Below are 19,412 nucleotides of genomic sequence, written 5' to 3' on the forward strand. Positions count from 1 at the left end.
CTTGGCTGCCCTTTGCACCGTGAATCGTGAACATATCTCTATTAAGCCGGCTATGTAATATATACAGATATACCTGTCACACATGTCTATCTACTAGCACATAATGTATACAGATATACCTGTCACACCTAGTCTCTGCTGGTGACAAGAGCCTCCCATGCTTGTCTTAGTGCCGCGGTGATAACTGGTTTGTGATTTATGATAGAGACAAACCTGTGAGGTCCAAGAGTCAACTCAGTCTTTCTCCCAGGCTCAGTCGTAGTACAGACTGCATGTTGAGACATGGTTACCTCATGCATGGATGCTGGATACACACCCGCGCTCAGCCTGTTTCTAATTTGGTATCGTGTTCATGATGATCGATTGCTCGTTCGTTCTATTGTTCGAGAATATTGTTGACCGAAATTCAAGCACCCAAAACATTCCAACAACTTGTCAATCTCAAAAAATTCATTAGTGTTGAGTTTACTGCTTTCTAATTTATGATCACTGTCCTCTCATTTGCGTACCGTAGCCCAACTAAAGCAAGTGTTGTGTTATAAATCGTTAAATTTTTTTCTGATGTCGTCAGTTATTATAACATAACACGACATAGAGTATGATATGGGATATATACATAATAATATGATAGCATGGGCTTACAAGAAAAATGCACTAAGTCCAATTTTTCCAAACTTTGATTTTCATTAGTTTTTAATTAATTTTATAAACTATGAATGTTGAATAATCAATTATCAAACGTATTTTATTTATCTTTTTCAAACATTTTTATTTATATTTTAATTATCAAACAAGAATATTTAATTTCTTGCAGTATGAAATTATTTTGTGATTACTATAAGGAAATTATGATTGATTTTAGAAATAAGAAATTCATTTCCTGAAAAATTTACTTTCATGGACTTAGTGGATTTTCCTTGTATGCCCACGATCTACATGGATCACATAGGATCACTCTCATTATTTCGTGTAAACACGTTCTAGAATTGGTCAAGAGGAGATACCAACTGAGGTTCCTAGGTAATTGAACAAAAAATCTGTACTTTCCAAATCATCTTGTTATGTCAATAATCTATTTTATTCAGCTTCAGTGTCATTCCCATTCCATCCAAGCAATAATATTGTCTTTAGTTGGGAAGCATATGCAGGGATAAAGTCTATCTTAGCTAGTATCATAGAAAAAAGATAGCAATGATGATGTAATGTAACTATGTAACTAGATAATGTAACTATGAATATGACATGAAACAAAATTCTTACCATTTTTTCTTTATGCTAGTACATATTTTTTCTATATGCTACGATCTTACTAAAACTTACATGTATTTAGTAAGATCTTAGTGTTTTTCTGATATAACTATTTTCTGATCGCAGGAATATTTGTTCAGTAAATCCCCTATTCAAGGCCAATGACCTGGCGTGCTCCCCCATGTGATACAATGTTTCCCCATCCATATATCACCACTATTTTTAGGGTTGATGAGAAATAATGATGAACTGATTCTGGCTGAGTGACTTTGGACGAATGCTCACCACGTTTGAAAGAAGACGTAATTCGGGGGTTTTGGGGGTCAGTGTTTGCTGAGGGCGAATCTTGAGATGGAAGAGCAAGAGGGATGAAAGACCAAAGAGATGGAAGAGCAAGAGGGATGTAAGGCCAAAGAGAGATGCCTCACTAATGGTCCCCATGGTCACTGCACTAATGGAATCTCTCCCGTCGGACCCATTAAAATGAAATACTGGTTTCAGTGCAGCTCATCCCCGGCATCTTTCCTTTTCTTATTCTTCAGTTTCTTTCTTCAATCCATCTACACTCGTTTGTCTTCTTTATCTTCATTCGCCGTCTTCTCTATTCATTCAATGTGATCACCTGATTTCCGAACTCCAGATATATTGGTTCACTCAGTATGACCCTATAAAATTCATTCTCTTGATAAGGGTAATCCTTATAAATTCTTAATGAAGATAACAATTTCATATTACATAATCACCAATTTGAAATCAAATAATTCGTTTTTGATCCAAGTAGCTTGAATTCTCCTTGACTAATCATTATTAAAGCTATTATTCTTCCACAGTTCAGCTATCTGACTAATTCCCTGTCTTAAAATAATCATACATAATCTCTAATTTTGGAATCAAATAATTCGTTTTTGATCCAAGTAGTTTGAATTCTCCATGACTAATCATTATCAAAGCTATTATTCTTCCACCGTTCAGCTATCTGACTACTTCCCTGTCATAAAATAATCATACATTATCTCCAACTTGAAATAAAAAAATATTTCATGATCCAAGTGATTTGGATTCTCTATGACAACTTTCCTGACTTGAAATCTCATTTTAAAGATGTTTAGACCTGGAATAAAATGAAATATTGATTTTCGTTGTGTATGAGTGAAAATGGACTGAATTTTAGAAAAATGAAATCATCACCCCATTTCGGACTCTTAAAATGTTATATGATGTAAATTTGGGAGAGAAATAGTACAAGGAGTATCCTTAGTTTTCCTCAGCGATCCTTTGTAAAATTTATAAATTAATGAATAAAAAATAAGATTTCACTTTCGACGACGTTTTTTGTATTACAATGAACTGGGATAGCAAACAACTCTGATATTAATGTAAAGCTGTCATTATTTTCTCGTAAGCATAGTTTTCTGTTATTTTCAATCCTTATTCTTCATCTTATCAAATATCACTTATCATTAACCACAATTATGAAAATTTATTTCATGGATATTGAACGCCATGAAGCAATCGGAAGATTGAGACACCGATAGAATATGTGTATTGTTATAGTGAGTCTTGCTTGTTGTAAATTACCATAGATTTCAATACATGGATTTAATGAATACTTTTTTTTCCAAGACAATAATCTGCATTGGCGTGTAGTGCTGTTACGATTTGTGTGCTAGTAGTTGAAACGTGCCATATTATCAGAGCTACCATAACTGGCACCATTATTGGGAAAGTACAATCTGTCCTTCCCTATTTCACATTTTCCTAATGTTCGCTCGCCGACGATAAAGTGCCTTAGAATTGCGTAATTGCTTTCCCGATGCCAGATAACTGCTAACTATTTTCCAACCTTGATGACACACAGGGCACCAACACACACATACAACTCAAGCCAAGGCGATAACCAACGATAACAGTTATATGCCTGTCATTCAGAAAGTCACTACTAAACTCACCCACATTGCTATACTGTGAGAACTACTGAGTGCATTTGTTATATACCTGGGAGGGCGAAGTTATGGCGCAGTCGGCCCTCTCTTACACTTAACCTTCAATACAATACTAAATTATAACTTAACAAGCAATACTCAGTGAAAAAAAATGAAACAAAACGATATTTTAAATGAAAAAAGGAAAAAAAGATGATTATAATAATAATAAGTAGAATAGTTGAATAAACTCAAAAGTAGAGCATTCTTAAAATGTAAAATAACAAAGATCTGTTGGGAAATAAATACAACATTTACGACGGATCGAAGGAGCAAAAAGAGCAATATGGCTACAAACCTTATAAGGAAATTAATAAATAATTCTAGCATGGAATTAATTTTGAAAGAGAGAAAGAGTATTTTTTATTTGTCTTTAGAGCTCACTTTTAAAGTTGCACTTGATCCTCTTAAAATTACTCTAAAGAAATTAATTTTGAGACTGAATAAATGAATGTATCAAAACTATGAAGAGTATGAAAGCATGAAAAGAAAGCTCAAACACACACACACACACACACACACACACACACACACACACACACACACACACACACACACACACATACCCAATGATGCACCCCCCGCTAAGCCCAGCCGCCCCCACAACCAGAGAGAGATAGAGTGAGAGAGAAAACGGAAGGAAGAAAGAGGGAGAAATAGTGAGACATATCTTATTCTTAATCGAAGTAATCCTAGAAGTAATTGTAATAGAATGTGAAATGATACAGTATGATTTGTAATTGAAATAGTGATGAGGTAGTAAACAGTAAAATAGTAATGATGAAGGTTGAAATAGTAAAAGATGAAGAATTAATGTAGGACATAGTAGGCTTGCATCTAGATTCATTGGAGGTCCACAAAGCCTTATACTGGAAAATACCACTCTATTATGGTGTTATACACCATTTTCTGTGAGTCAGGAGGAGATCTTATTGTCGAAAAAGCTGAGAAATACTGAGCGGAACCAGGAATACGTCTGTCCCTAAACACACATATATCATTTATAAAAATCATATTTATCAATGTCAAAGTTCATCTACAGTACGTAGAATCCAGTAATGGGCAAGGCAATTTTTCTGTGTACTTCTAATTAATTTACCTCGATGAAGCAAGTGACTCCTGCATCAAGTCCTATCAATAAAGTATCAAATTGAATGATTCAATAGCATTGGAAAATCACTTTTTTGTGATTTCAATTAATATTTCATTCTACTCAAAGATAGAGGGGTATTGTTTATTAGATTTTACTCTGTTAGTATGTCTGGGTCATTAATACAATTGATGTATTGTAAATACAATTACGCTAATAGAAAATCAACCACGATATAATAGTATTCTCAGATTTTTGGATAGATTGGTGGCCTTCAGATACCATGAGACTGTTGAGGATTAGATAGACTTCCATTTGTAAACATCACCAATTATTTTGAGTAATGGATCTGGTCACAGCCTACTATAGATAGATAAAGTAAGCCATGATCTGGTCCATTTTTAAGACGGTTCCCTCTGGAATCTACTCCATTCATCTACTCCAGTAGGAACGAGGAACGAGGAACTAGGAACGATATTTTATGCTGAGAGAAGAAACTTTGACATTATTTTACTTCTGCTTGACTGCTTTTTTATTTGAGTTGAATTTTTCCTGTTTAATCTTCCTGAATCGAAAATCCCTTCCAGCAGTGTAACGCATCTTATTTATTATTCTGATAATATTCTTTACCACACAAAAAATGCAATGCTTATACTGTTGACTCTTATTCCCCAAACTCAGGGGAAGGTATATTGATTTTAATATGCAAAATCCGCAGCTTCAGACTAGGGTTGTCATAATGCTGCATAAATCCCTCCTAGCTTACCGAGGGTTTCTCCTTGTACTGTCGGAAGATTTATAAGACTCGGTACATGATGATAAATAGAGAGGAGGAATTTATGAAATGAGGGAGAGCATTTCTACATTACTACACAGAAGATTTTGAAGTTGAAAACAAAATCTATTTTTGGAAACTGGGTGAACGGTTCTTGACGAATTACTACTGATTTTATGTGAATAATTGAATATTTTATATACTGATCAATTTGTGAAAATTTAACATTTATCCTATATTTTTTTAGTAGACTCGAATTTTAAAGAGGAATGTTTTATTTAATTTTTGATTTCTTATCATTGAAAATATTATTCTATGGGAATATTGTTCTCATGGAAAAGAAATTATATAAAAATAAGTTCTATAATTCTATATAAATTCGGTCCATCATTAAAATCTAATATAGAGTCTCACCAATCCCTTTGCATCTACCACTTCACAAAACTACCATCTTTTTCGAATAAATTCAAGTCGTTTCAAAGAATTTCGTGCAGCACAAAATAGTTCCACAAGAAAAACAAACCGCCACACGACATTGCTAACAAAAGATTTATAGAAGCAAGAAGTTCAACATCCAAGGTTGGAGACGTTCCAAGCAACAAATTGCATTTTGAATTTCAGCCACTGTTAAAGTAACACCAGTTCAGTATTGTTATTGTATAGAAATAATTTGTTTTTATTTACAATATTACTTATTTATTATAATATTATTTAGGCTCATGAACTTATTAATTTATTCCATCCAATATTCGGAGTCCATAGTCAAGTATGATCCATAGTGGAGTAAGTCAATTTTCATACATAAAATACTTGATAATGCTAAAATAAATACTAAAATAATTTGGGGAGTCCGATCTCACTGGGGAGTCCGATCTCACTAGGCTTCCAACCTGTATCCATGTGGAAATCAATCAGAAAAAAAATTAACCAATACTAAATATATAGAAAACACGTTATAAGAAATTTCTGAAACTAACTATTATATGTAAAAACTAACTAATATTTTCTGTAATTGATATAGTAGTTTTAGTTTTTTTTGGGAGATACACATTAATTACTTTATCTATTTATTATTTGAAGGAATAGACAGGAATGTTGTTGACAGTTTTCAAGATTACTCATTAATGGAGTTTAATTTTGAAACATTATTCTTAAAATCAACGAAAATAAAAATTTCATAGTAGAGAAAAATGGTAAACTGGATAAGTTTCCATCGTGCATTCATCATAGAATAATATATTTGAGTAGTGCAAGATCTTGTCACCTCAAGAAATAAAATAATTGAATATTCCATTGTGAAACCAGGAGCTTCTCTCACTACAAACCAATCTGTCTTGACAGAGTACAGCCGTTTGAGTGGTGTGAAGGTTACTTGAAATTTAGAGGTCGCGCGGCTCCAGCTGAGGGTAGATTTATTGCAAAGTGGGAATAAGGCCGGTATCATTCTTATTATTATCGGGAACGGCGTTTTTCACGTCGAAGGGTGCAAAGTAGAGGAGGAAAAAACGTGAAGGTGAATACGGCCGGAAAAAATTGGATGGAAAAGGAGAGGAAATAGATTGCTTGTTTAAAAATGTGACTTCTTCCCGGTGAGGGGTAACGTAATTGCCTTTATGACGCATGGAAAATCGTCTTAGGGAGGTCGAAGGCGAACTGCGAATGAGGCGAGCAATGAATAATAAAGGAACGATGCCTTTCTCTCCTGAGATGACAAGAAATTGCCTTTCAACGATGAAACTGCGTCGTTTTAATATATGAAGTGAGGCGCGGGAAAGAGCGGCACATCTTTTTACACATTTCTTGTCGCATCAGCGTTACCGCCCGTAAAAAACGCATGCATAATAACTGGTTGCGCCTGTCACACGATGCGGTTTGAAGCTCGCATCGCAGTCACGCGAAATCGATGAACCGATGAGTCGGTCAAAAGCACATCTAACCAAATTCGACGGCTCCACTGATCGTCAGCCAGTTAGCGATGCAAGTATTCGTGACACCACATTCCAGCTTGAGATAGATAGTAAGTCGCAACTTGTTTTGAATGATTGACAACAAGCAGGAAAACGGCTAGCATATTATATAGGTTACCAACAGTTCAATTTTTCAAAACAATCCACATACACAGCAAAAAGACAGACGTATGTAGTAGACACACGAAGAAAATAATACCTCCCCTGGTGTTTGAATGTTCCAACGCACACAGACGTCTGAGTCTGAGAAGTCCGTCTGTCTGCATGTTTAATTTCTTTTTCATCTGCATACGTCTGTCTGATGCACTTTGCCGTTCGCCTCTACGATTCATGACCTGATAGTAAAAGCAATATGTATACGACAACGATGTAGGAGTATCAATACCTTTTTGGTCAACAATTTATATTGATCAATTCATTGCTGTTGGTAAATTCATTCAATTTTACTGGAAAGATCAATTCTCCATTTGGTTTTTTCGGTCTACAATAATTGATCAATTCATTGCTAAATTCTTTACAATTTTACTGGAAAGATCAATTTTCCATTTGGAATGTCACACAACTTTACAAAACATTGAGACACTTTGAGCCTTTTCCATTGAAATTTGAGCATAATTGCAAGGACAGCGGGGGACTTTGAGCCTTTTCCATTGAAATTTGAGCATAATTGCAAGGAGAGCGGGGGTGAGAACTTGAGATAATGCAGTAAGGTGATGGTGTGAGAGACTTGAGAAAGTGTAGGTACTTGTGTCTCGAGTTCTGGTTGGTATTCCGGCGACGTTGCTTCAGATTTAAATCGAGCTTGGTGGGGGAAGACTTGGAGCAGAGCTAGGCGGGAAGGTAGGTGACTGCCAGGATAAATCAGTACGACAAATTTAATTATCTAGCCTCTCGGAGACGCGTCGAGGAAGGAAGGAGAAGATAACGCTTCCGATTGTCTCCGACTGACAATCCACGTTTCCATTCCAATTTGAATCTAATCTACAAAACCTACCCTCAAGTCCTTCATCAACCCCCCTTCTTCGTCACCGTGGCTGGCATCTCGCTACGCTCCGGATAGATAGCTGAAGAAATGAGGAGTCAAGGTGTCTCTTTAATCAGACCTCCTCATTCCAGCTTCCAGCCTTGCTCTCACGATCTAAATTGTTTCCGTATGTGAATGTAGGAATCAGTCGATTTTCCATTCCATGAAATATTCCAACTGTAATGGAATTGGGAAAATACCTGTTATCAATAATTGAAATTAAATATTTAATTCATTTTTGAACGAAAATCCCAATTAAATTCTGTAAATCACCCCTAAGACTTCTGCTAATGCAAATATTAAGACGCGAAATCGATGAACCGATGAGTCGGTCAAAAGCACATCTAACCAAATTCGTCCACCCCTAAGACTTCTGCTAATGCAAATATTAACAACAGGGTAAACAGCTAGATGGAAATTCGATGAGGGCTACTATACAAAAATTATCCGTTTTTGAAATATTTTATAATGACCCTACAGTTTAATATCTTTGAATATTAGTTATTGAAACTTGTACTAATATTCAAGGATATTAGACTGTAGTGTCGTTAAAAATAGTTCAAAAACTGGTTATTACTTGCAGTTCGTCATGGATAATGAAATAGATGAATAAAGAAATTATTAAATACTTCCTGAAACAATGAGGAGTATCTGAAGGTAACACACTATTTTGTCGCTTAAACACCGACAATGTAGCAGTCAATTATTTGATGAAAGAATCGTCATCTTCATCTGAACCTCTCAAAAGATCATACCAGAGTCTAGCGATTTTTTTAGCGAAAGTAGAGATATTACACTCTTGACCTGCACTAGAATCTTAGATTTTAGATCTTGAGACTTGGCCTCATCAGCGATGGATTGGTTGTTCTATTATCATACTTCTTATGAATGAATAATGATGGTACCAGTGTGTGAAGACCAAAGGTACCAATTCACATTGTTATGTGTCTTTGCTGATATTTGCTGAATATTGTGACGCACTTAGTTATGGAGTGTTTTGATGTTATTGCAGATCAGCAGTAGCAGAGAGGAAATGACTAAATTAGTAAGTCTTGAGACTCAAATTAATGAATGCTTATAGATTTTCCCATTTATTCCGTTCATTAAAATTCATTTATTTTTTCATTCAAGAACTGACTAGTGACTACTCGTCGATGTTTTAAGTTTCTTTATGTTCCGTAAATTTTTCGAGATGTACGTTCATTTTGGTTTGGAATGCACATGTTATAAAAAAAACTATTTGAATTGCTCGAAAATTCATTTTATTCAATTTTCAGAATCTTCACTTTTGGGAAATTTAGTTTTGCTTCTATATGGTTTTATTTTGTTCGTCATGAACTGCTTTCTCATTGATAATGATCAATGTGATTTTTTCCAAAAATTTTATTCGGCATGTATGCATGATAGATTTGTCAGTGTTCAACCTATGAATTTCCAATGTCATTTCAGATTCATCTAAGCAATTAATAAATAACTAGCAAATAGCACATAAGCGGAGGAGTTATCAGTCAATGTTGAAAGGAACTGGATTCTGTACCGGTTTTCAATTCCTTCTTCTTCATAATGTATTTTGAAGAAGCAATATTCAAGTAAAGAGAGTTATAAAAGAAGCATAAAATGTTGGACGCTACCAATATAATGGTACATAACACGTTGTATGAGTAATCTACCTATTGAAATTGATGAAGAAATTAAGATATTTTAAGTTCTTACTCATTAATAAATAATCGATTTTAGCTTTGATAGGCCTTAACAGCATCCTTTGTTACTGTTATCTCATGAAAGGATACTCAGTGGTGTTTTTTTGGTATCGAGTATTATCCTTGTATTGTACATCTACGTACAGTAGTATAAAAATTAAAGGGGAACGTACTAGAAATAAGTACTACGTTTGTAGGAACTACAAACGTATGAGGGACTTGGAACGTAGAACTGAGAACGTAAGAGGAATTAGTAAAATACTAGGAATGCGGAACGTACGAAATAACTATGAAATTGTAACTTATACTAGGAACTAGGGACGTACGAGGGAACTAGAAACTAGTAACTTATCTTATAGGAACGTGCAATATTTGATGTAGGACATCACATGCGTGATTGACGTCACAGACCACAGGGATTGATTTAAAGTGATTTTTATCGAAGCCGCAGAGCTGATAGGTTGCGCTTTGTTGTGGCACCCCTGCTGTTGCCCCGGTAAACAAATAATCTAGTCCAACAACCCTTTTCTGTTGCGTTGCTCTCAACTGAACTGAACGAACGCTGACAACAAACAACGCAACGCAACGTATGCTATGTGTCGACTGACGAGTCAGAAAAGAACAGCCTGCCCTGCCAATTGCACACAGGCTTTATCCCAATCATCATCAACATCATCATCCACCCGCGATTTGGCATTTCCTGGTTTTTGTCTGCGCCCGTCTCACCTGCCAGCACTAGCCTTTGGTCCGACCCCTTTTTCGAATTTCCATTTCCCTTTCATCAAACCCCCGCCTCGGATCAACCCCGAAGCGCGTCACCAGAAAGCCTTCAACGTTTTCATTAACGTACGCGCATACAAACCCCGCGAACAAAACTCCTTCATTCGTCGTTCGGCCGGCGACTCATCCGGGCCAAACCCCTTTGTAGAGCATACTCTCTCTCTCACACACTCTCCCTCTCTCCAACTCTGTCTCATTCAATCTCACTCTCTCTCTCCTTTTCAACTGCCTAATTAAGTCGCATTCGATCAGCACAGCCTCAGCCCACCAATAGATCCTTATCGTGTTGAAGCACAACAATACTAACTTATCGACTTGTTTCCAGTTGAAATACGATTGACCAGATTTCACATCACTTTTGAATTTCTTGTTTTCATTACAACAATGGAAGGCTCACCCTCATTATAGCTGGATAAACTTGTAGCCTTGTATAAATCTACTTACAAGCCCCAATCGGTGAATAAAACTTGATGAGGGTAAGAGCTTGTAAACCAGGCGTGATCATGTTAGCATTCATGATCATGTAGAGGATCTTCTCATGTCTAATGTGATTGGTGATAGGAAACTTGTTACCAATATTTGTCAAACTATCAATATTAACAATATTTTTCTATTTATTCATTCAACTTTCAACGGTAAAACATCAATTTTACAAGACAATAACACTAGAAAAACTAAATATAAACAATAGACAATTTTATTGTACTGTAGTCTGTAATATGATCCTATGAAGCCTATGATTTATTGTAGTATCCTTTTAAATCGGGATATCATTTACAAGATTCATGATGTACATGAATAGGCTACAGTTAACATATTGAAGGTACTGCATCACCTATTATTCAATGTAGTATTCTTATCAATCATGATATTGTTTTCAATATTCAAGGTCTAAATGGATACAGATAACCATACTGAAAGTGCTGTAGCTGGACAACTATAGGAGTATTTCTTCTCCATCATTGTTGAAATTCGGTTCAAAAATAGCTTCCACCAGTACAGTAGCTATATGCAGCAAAGTTGAACTGCTTCTTCCCAATTTCAGAGAAGCAAGAGAATTGAAGGAGGGTGTTTTGTCTACGTTAATTTTGGTACAGAAAACTGATTGAAGGACGTTCTGGGAGGCATTGCTGAGTGTAGGAGGAAAAAGAGAGACGAGGAAGTGAGTGTGCTGAAGCAGGAGAGAGAGTGAGTGAGAAATGGGTGTTGGTAAAGTGGAGAAGGAAAAAGAGAGAGGAGGAAATGAGTGTGATGAAGTAGAAGAAAGAGAGAAAACCATGGTTAAGCAATGAAGCAAGCAGCTGTGACTCGCGGTGTTGAGAACGCCGTCAGGGCTTATTTTGCAGCCATTTCTATTTGTACTTGCAAGGAGGGTTTGTTGTTTGGGTTAGACATGTGATTACACGCGACACGCGTCGTCCGTCAGCGTCAGGCGTATTAGAAAGAGACAGACTCATTTCGCCTCCTGTCATCGTTCATTTCCTCTCTCTCTTAGTTGTGAGAGTTCTTTGCGGGCAGAGGCCAGAAGTCCCCCGAACTAGGAAAACTCCCCTTCGTGTGCCAGTGATCATACAATGAATGGATAATAATAATTGTTGAAAACACAGAGCGTAAAGCCAACAAACATTGCAGACGTACCAACACGTGGGGCCTCCAATAGGGAAAGAGAGAATAAGAGATGGGGTGAGAGAGAGAATGAATTTGGGGAGAGGAAATGAGTGGAACTTGGAAAGAATCAGAGTCACGGAGAAATGGAGAGTGCAAATTTCTAAAAGATTATGAATTGTAGATGAATGAAGAGATCTGATGAATGAGGGATACACGGGAGAATATAAATATAATCATGTTCTTCTTCTTCTTCTTCTTTTTCTTCTTTCATTAATTGGGATTTCCAAATTACCACCCCATAGGAAAAAGAGATATAGGTAGACCTCAGAAAAAATGACAATAAATATAAAATATATGGGATAGCCAAACATTTTCTGCACTCGAATTTTAGAAATAGTGTATTGTAGTGGATTAGTATAATAATACTGTTGTAAGTCGAAACAGGGAAGAGCCTGAACCTTGAATATAATCATGTTAATATGAAATTCTCAATTATACAGTATTCACAAAAAACCTCCATCCAGTAATAAGAATCAAAATGAATTTTCTGATATTCAAATGAGTATAATTTCATTTTTCTTTAAACAAAGTATCATTATTGAAAAGGTTTTCATTCACAAAAAACCTCCATCCAGTAATAAGAATCAAAATGAATTTTCTGATATTCAAATAAGTATAATTTCATTTTTCTTTAAACAAAGTATCATTATTGAGAAGTGGGATTCTCATTGAAGGAGTGAATAAATAATAACAATTCCAAAAGTGAATAAGTATTAATCAATACTGAAACAGTTTGACAATTTCCCTGTCTATTGACTGCGGTGAAGACCTAAAAAACTGAAACAGATAAAGATCGATTGATTTAAAGTTCAGAGAAGAAAACCATGTTATTGATAAGATAATTATTGTTAAAAAAGGGCTGGGAAATCTAGGATTGTGATTGAAAAAGAAACAGAGGAGGATAGAATCATCATATTTATTTCAATAAACATTGAGTGAGTGGGAGGGGAGTCAATCGAAAGCGATGGAAATGGTTTGATAGGCAGATGAAGAGAGATGTATTTGGAATAATGTCTGGATGAGACAGAGAATGAGTGTTAGTGATTGGTAATGGACAGCTAGATTTGGGTTGGGCTGGGGGTGTTGGTGATTGTGGTAGGGGTAGGAAAATAATCATCATCCCTATTCAGATTTTTCCCACCACAGGAACCAACACGCGACCAGACTCCTTTGTCTCCTCGGGTTGTGGAAGTGAGGTTAGGTCGACTCTAATCAGCAGCCAATTGTCGGCGCATGCGCACACAAAGCACAGCATCCATGTGGCAGACATGCTGTGCCAGTGCCAAGCACTATTGTCCATATCACGACCCATATGCGCGTTACATAAATCCCTTCGCTCCAGATCCAACAATGATCATAATTCCCGATCGTTTGTGGGGTGGTTCAATTTTGTCCTTATTATTATGCTAAATAATGAGAAAGGTGTGAGAGTGAATGGCGCAATTATAGAGTGCTGTACTCGGTTAACCACAGGGACCGCCCTGTTGTCTCCAGGTCTGTTTCTAGCAAGGTCTTCCAAGGACATTTCAACAGCATAATATCAAGCAGTGTACTGTTTGTAAACAAGGATTTCAATTCCAGTTCTGAATCTATAAAGCCTGTTTAACTATACTTTCACAAATGTTTCAACCTTCTACCAAAACAGTGGTTCTTGTATATAATGTTTGTGAATGATTTGAATTGGATCAATTCCACCTGAGTCAATAACATTGGTCGGTAAGATCTGAGTATCTCACCGCCTCCAATTCTTATCAGTGTATAAATTTCGCTGTCTTCAGAGCAGTTTGTTATCTGTAGTACTATAGTATCAAATGTATCTACAATACATTCCTTGGTAGTATTTGTGTTATCCATTTTATCATCTACCTCAAGTTATTGAGTTACCATAACTCTAATATTGATTCACTCCAGCAAATCAAACGTATAATGAACCATTCCAAGCTTAGGATTAGGAGTGTATAACATTTTTGTGATCGGCATTTGTTTCTATATTATTTTTGAGGGGAGAATTTTTGTTTTCAACTCAGTAATGGATTGGAGAAAAAAATACTAAATGTTGGAGCAGAAGTCCGTGGAAATCAATCTGAAGTGTAACATTTTAGAAATCTTATATCTCAAAAATTTGTAATGTCATCATAGACAATGATAACAGAAAACAACATCTCACTACATTCAAATGTTATTTTTATCTTTTTCGAATTTTCTTTATTTATTTATTTATTGAATCATTGAGAATTATTATACAACTTACAGAAAAGTACCACAGGCTAACTTGCGCCCAAAACGGTTCCAATTCTAATTTATACAACAGTCCAAATGTAGCTAGAGGTTATAAGAGTCACTTCAAAATTCTTCAATTACACACTCAATTTACAATCCATACAAACAAAAATCATTTTGAATGAAAAAAATACTTCTAAATTGAATTAAATCAATTACAAATAATTGGAAAACTCCAAACTTTGAAAAAACTAAAATTTTTAGTCAATTTTGATGACTTTACAGTCAATCATTGATGATAATGACGAATTGATGGAATGAAACTCACTTTTTAATATCGAATCTCGAAGATTTGGGCCAACTGCGAATGCAAAGAATACAGGTTACATATGTACAAGAACATATGAGTGAACGTGCTCGGGAGGCTGAATGCATGTATCAGTTGGAAAAATGTCAATCGATGTTTTGAGACGCAGCGACGTCGTTGGCAGTTTTTATCAAGAGAATAAATCGTTGAGAGTCATAAACTTAGTGGCTGAGTCTTTTCGAGCCGTTTCAGATTTAATGACGTTATTTAGCAGAAGTTCAACGCCGACAATAAAATAGCGAATACTTGTAGCCGGGCCAGTTGCTCGCGTTTTACTGGGTGTTTATAAGAATTTTATTTCCTTTATTGTGTCTTGCTTCCTCTTATAGAGCAGTTTATTGTTTTTCACCTGCGAGCTGCTCGTTGTACGAATCTGCGAGAATCCATGTTGGCTAAATATTTTTTACACGTCGTTCATTTAGAAACTCGATTAACCTTTTTTCTGGCAATTGTAAATTCACTCAACCAGTCCAGATATTATTCTTGGAAGCAGTTGTAGTATCAATAAATCTCAAGCTATGATGTACTCAAGCTGATCATAGATAATGTCAAAGGACAAAAAACGGCAAACGGTGGCCAGTTTGAAAACAAGTTTCAGCGAATTAGGATTAATGGAGAATTATATGTATCTTGAGATCCATTTTAGGATAATATATCACCACTTATTTTCCTCCAGAAGGGTATTTTCCATGTGTAATGAATCTATTCAATTGTTCCAATTTCTGAACATAAAGGATACATCCTTAGTTTGAAATATAGTACAGATGGAAAATCATCGAATATAATATAGATTATTTCATAGAATATACTATATTTATTCAACTATCAATAAAATATGAATATCATTCAAATATCCTGCACCAAGCATAATCTTCATCTGAAGAATGAAAATGACCTTAGGTTTTAATAATCTTTATAATCAATCAAATTCTTTAAAAAAAATAATTAAACAATCAAATGCATTCCAAAAAACAAATACAATATTGTTTCCTAATTTCTATTGTGTTCCCTTTAGGCTACCCTGTGTGGGGACACTTGAATATATATATAATAAAATATTTACATACAAATTTAAATATTATATTATGAAGAACATAATAATTGTATATGTTTTTTTATAACCTAATATTACAAGCTCAGTACAGTACTAGTTTAGTGTACAGTAGTATACTCTGTATGTGTCTACTAGAAAACAAGCATTTTGTAGGAAGACGTGGGATTTGGTTGTGTGTTTGTGCACCATAAAACCTTAAACCTGTTGAAAATACGTTTTCCTGACGTTATCAAAGCATGACCTGATAAGCTGGAAGGTGCTACTGTGTGATAAGAAGTGTAAATATCCAGAATTTCCTAGTTCACTATTTTCAGTTCACACAGTCTTCTAGAATGCCTACAGGTAACTTTGGCCAGATGCTGAAAAAACTACTTACTATAGGTCTGACTGTACAATAATTATATTGATGATGAAATAATTTATATTTCCAGAATTATTCAACATTTCAATTACACTTCAATGGTATTCTATTGTCTTATTGTCTTTCTGTGTTATGTAGCACCATAAAAAATGAAAACGATATATTGTCAAAGCCACTAATCTATCAAATCAATTTGAAACACTTGTTTCTGTTGTTACACCATTATCAATCTCTAGTGAACTTAAAGCTCGAAGCTTGAGTAGCAGAGTTTATAGTAATTCTGTAAGTGTAAAGTGTATGTTCACTCATGTTCACTAATTCTGAGTAACTGACAATCTACTTTGAGAAGCACTACGATTGGACATTAGCTGTTGACCAATTAGCTGTTGAGCTCGACTGTGATTGGCCGAGACTAGGCATGACCATGTTTGGAGTACTTGGGCGTGTCTAGTCTCGGCCAATGACAGAAGAGCTCAACCTTCAATACCTTCATCAATCAATACCTCATAGCCAATCTCTCATAGGCCTACGATGTATTGTGCTGCTCAAAGTTGAAGCTTTCAGTTTACCAAGGATTAATAATCGTATAACAACAGAAATTAGTGTCTCTTAATTTTTAGTGAATCAGCGATTTTAATAATATGAATTAGTTCTCATTCTATAATATTCTATTGTTCAGCATATTTATTTGAAGCTAAAGTTTAATATATCGTTGCCATACATTTATCTCAAGCAATTTTATTTTTGAGTATTCACTCTCTGAATAGGTATCAATCAATCAATGAATCTTATATTATTATTATAAAATATAGTAATTTTACTATACTAATTATTATAAAGAAATATAGAGATAATATGCATGCGACAATATGAAATTCAATCATAATTATAATTGGTGATTCGTCGGTGATAGGAATGGTTAATCTTCCTGAGTTTTTACAATAAGTTTTCAGTGGGTTTCCAAGATAGATCAAAACTTTCAGCTAGAAAGGTTTGTGTGGTCATTTAAACAAAAACGTAGAAATGTGAGTGATGAAGCCTGGGTGAAGTCTCTGCTGAAGACGAATCGACAACAAAAACGTTGGGCGTTTTGAACTTCTCGACAGAACCCCAATTTTATGTGTCTATTGATTTATGTTCTACAGCCGCTCTAAAGTTATATTGAGTTGCAACCTCCCACCCCTCGTCCAGTTCCCACCGACTACAAATTCCACTATAGTCCCATAGAACACAAAATGCCAGAAAAAAGAATTCTGTCTTTTCGAAATTGTTTCTTGTGGTGTTCTAGAATCGTTGGAAAGGTTCTTTGTTGAAGCTCTTCAGGAGGCCCTGGGCAACCTTGATGCAAATCTGGTCTATTTTGAAACTCTACTGAAGTCATTCTTGTTCATCATACAGAATTTTGAAATAAATGGTTGACAATGTGCTGAACCAATACATTAACTTGAACCATATTTTTTAAAATGTATGAATTCAGGGCTACTTTCTTGTATTTATAAAATAAAATTTTAGTACCCTTTAAAATTAATAAAAGAAATTAATAAAAGAAGAATACAAATTGTAACGTAACTACTTGTCTCGGTGATCACATCATCGTCAGGTTATAAAAATAAATTTCAATAAATACATTTTTTTCTAAATTTATATTTATAACCTGACGATGGTGTGATCACCGAAACTAGTAGTTACGTTACAATTTGTATTCTTCTTTTATTAATTTTAAAGAGTACTATTATTCTTTTTTTATAAATAACTTGAACCAACTTGACATCAAGTGGAACAATTCTCAGTTGATAACCCTGCTTGAAATCGTGTACGTTTTTGTACCTTGTTTTCATCAACTTTAAAAATTCCACCTATTTTAATTATCATATACATAATTTCATGGATCTTTTCCCATGATTAACTCTTCCAAACCACTATAATTTATTGTGAATCACAATGTTTAAAATCTTTTATACACTCTTTATTCAATCCCTTATTGATGTTGAAAATAATTATTTTATTTTTTCTCAATATTCTTATTGAATTCTTTGGCGATAATTGCACGCAGGACACCTAGCAATGAAACAAATAGAGTTGATGACATGATATTAATAAATATGCTATTTTATTATGTAATGTCTTTCATCATGTCACGGCCTGTCTCTCTCTCTCTAACCCGGTCGTGTGTTAATTGGAAGGATATTTTATATCCTTCTAAAAGAAGCGACAATTATTTGTTAAAACACCGCCGATTTACGAAGTTACATCACATTATTATATTATCGTTATTCCAATTGCATTTCTATATTTATTCTCATTGATCAATTTATACTTTGTGAAATTCGTTGAATAACTAGCATTATCGTCATTTAATGTAAATTAGTGTATAAGCCAGTAAATATTGTAACATACATAAATAAGGAAATCGAATCCTATCTCTCTCTTTCTGTTACTCTACCCAAATAACTCTCTCTCTCTATTTCCTCTCATCTACAGACACTCTATTCCTCTTACATTGACTCAAACATTTTGATAGTTTAGAATTTTGAGAAATAGAAGCATGCTCCCAGCTCACTAGATATATGTAAATTACTATCTGTGATTCTAGTCTCATGATGCTCCTATATATTTTCCAATGCCAATTCAGTTATTGGAATGGAGAACAGTGACCTGATTCGAAAGTGTTTAAATTCGAACGAGTTTTATGATAACGTTGCAATAACATCACAAAACAATGATGATAATGTAAATTTCGAGAAGCTTGTTGTCTCAAGTGTAGCACTTCTCATAAAATCTGTTCAACGAAGGACGTTTGGTTATCTATGAGTTGAGAAGACGATGTACTGAACTGAAAAACAACTTGAAGCCACTTGATATAGGCTGGCTGCAATTGCCAATCCATCCATATAGGCAGCTAAACAGGAGGCATCGTCATTAGCTCTAGTGCACATCAAATAATGATAATACGTTATCGTTTTTTCTCTCTCGACTACACACACCGCTGTTGTTATAGAGAGCTGTTAATTTTATACTGTGCTCAATAAAAATGAGAATAGGCCGTTAGATAAGGTGTAAACTGACGTGTCAAGTGCTCAATCTGAGCTAACTTTTTTATTCGCGAATTAATGTGACCCGTTTTATTGCTGGTAATAATTTATAGCGTTTTAAACGGCTGCCGTTTACACTCATGA

General features: G+C 35.0%; 1 protein-coding gene across 14 annotated transcripts in view; it reads left to right on the top strand.

Moving 5' to 3' along the window:
* LOC111044004 (homeobox protein homothorax) overlaps positions 1 to 19,412 on the top strand; it is a 400,612-nt gene that overhangs the window by 112,329 nt on the left and 268,871 nt on the right. For 7 of the 14 annotated variants that reach the window (XM_039426696.1, XM_039426698.1, XM_039426701.1 and 4 more), the window contains exon 7: positions 9,099 to 9,131. The exons of the other annotated variants lie outside the window; for them this stretch is intronic. In XM_039426696.1, coding sequence (XP_039282630.1) covers positions 9,099 to 9,131 — 33 coding nt within the window. The remainder of the gene's footprint in view (positions 1 to 9,098; positions 9,132 to 19,412) is intronic. 14 annotated transcript variants of the gene reach the window in all.

Source organism: Nilaparvata lugens, chromosome 4 (genome assembly GCF_014356525.2).
Source record: "Nilaparvata lugens isolate BPH chromosome 4, ASM1435652v1, whole genome shotgun sequence".
Taxonomy (NCBI): domain Eukaryota; kingdom Metazoa; phylum Arthropoda; class Insecta; order Hemiptera; family Delphacidae; genus Nilaparvata; species Nilaparvata lugens.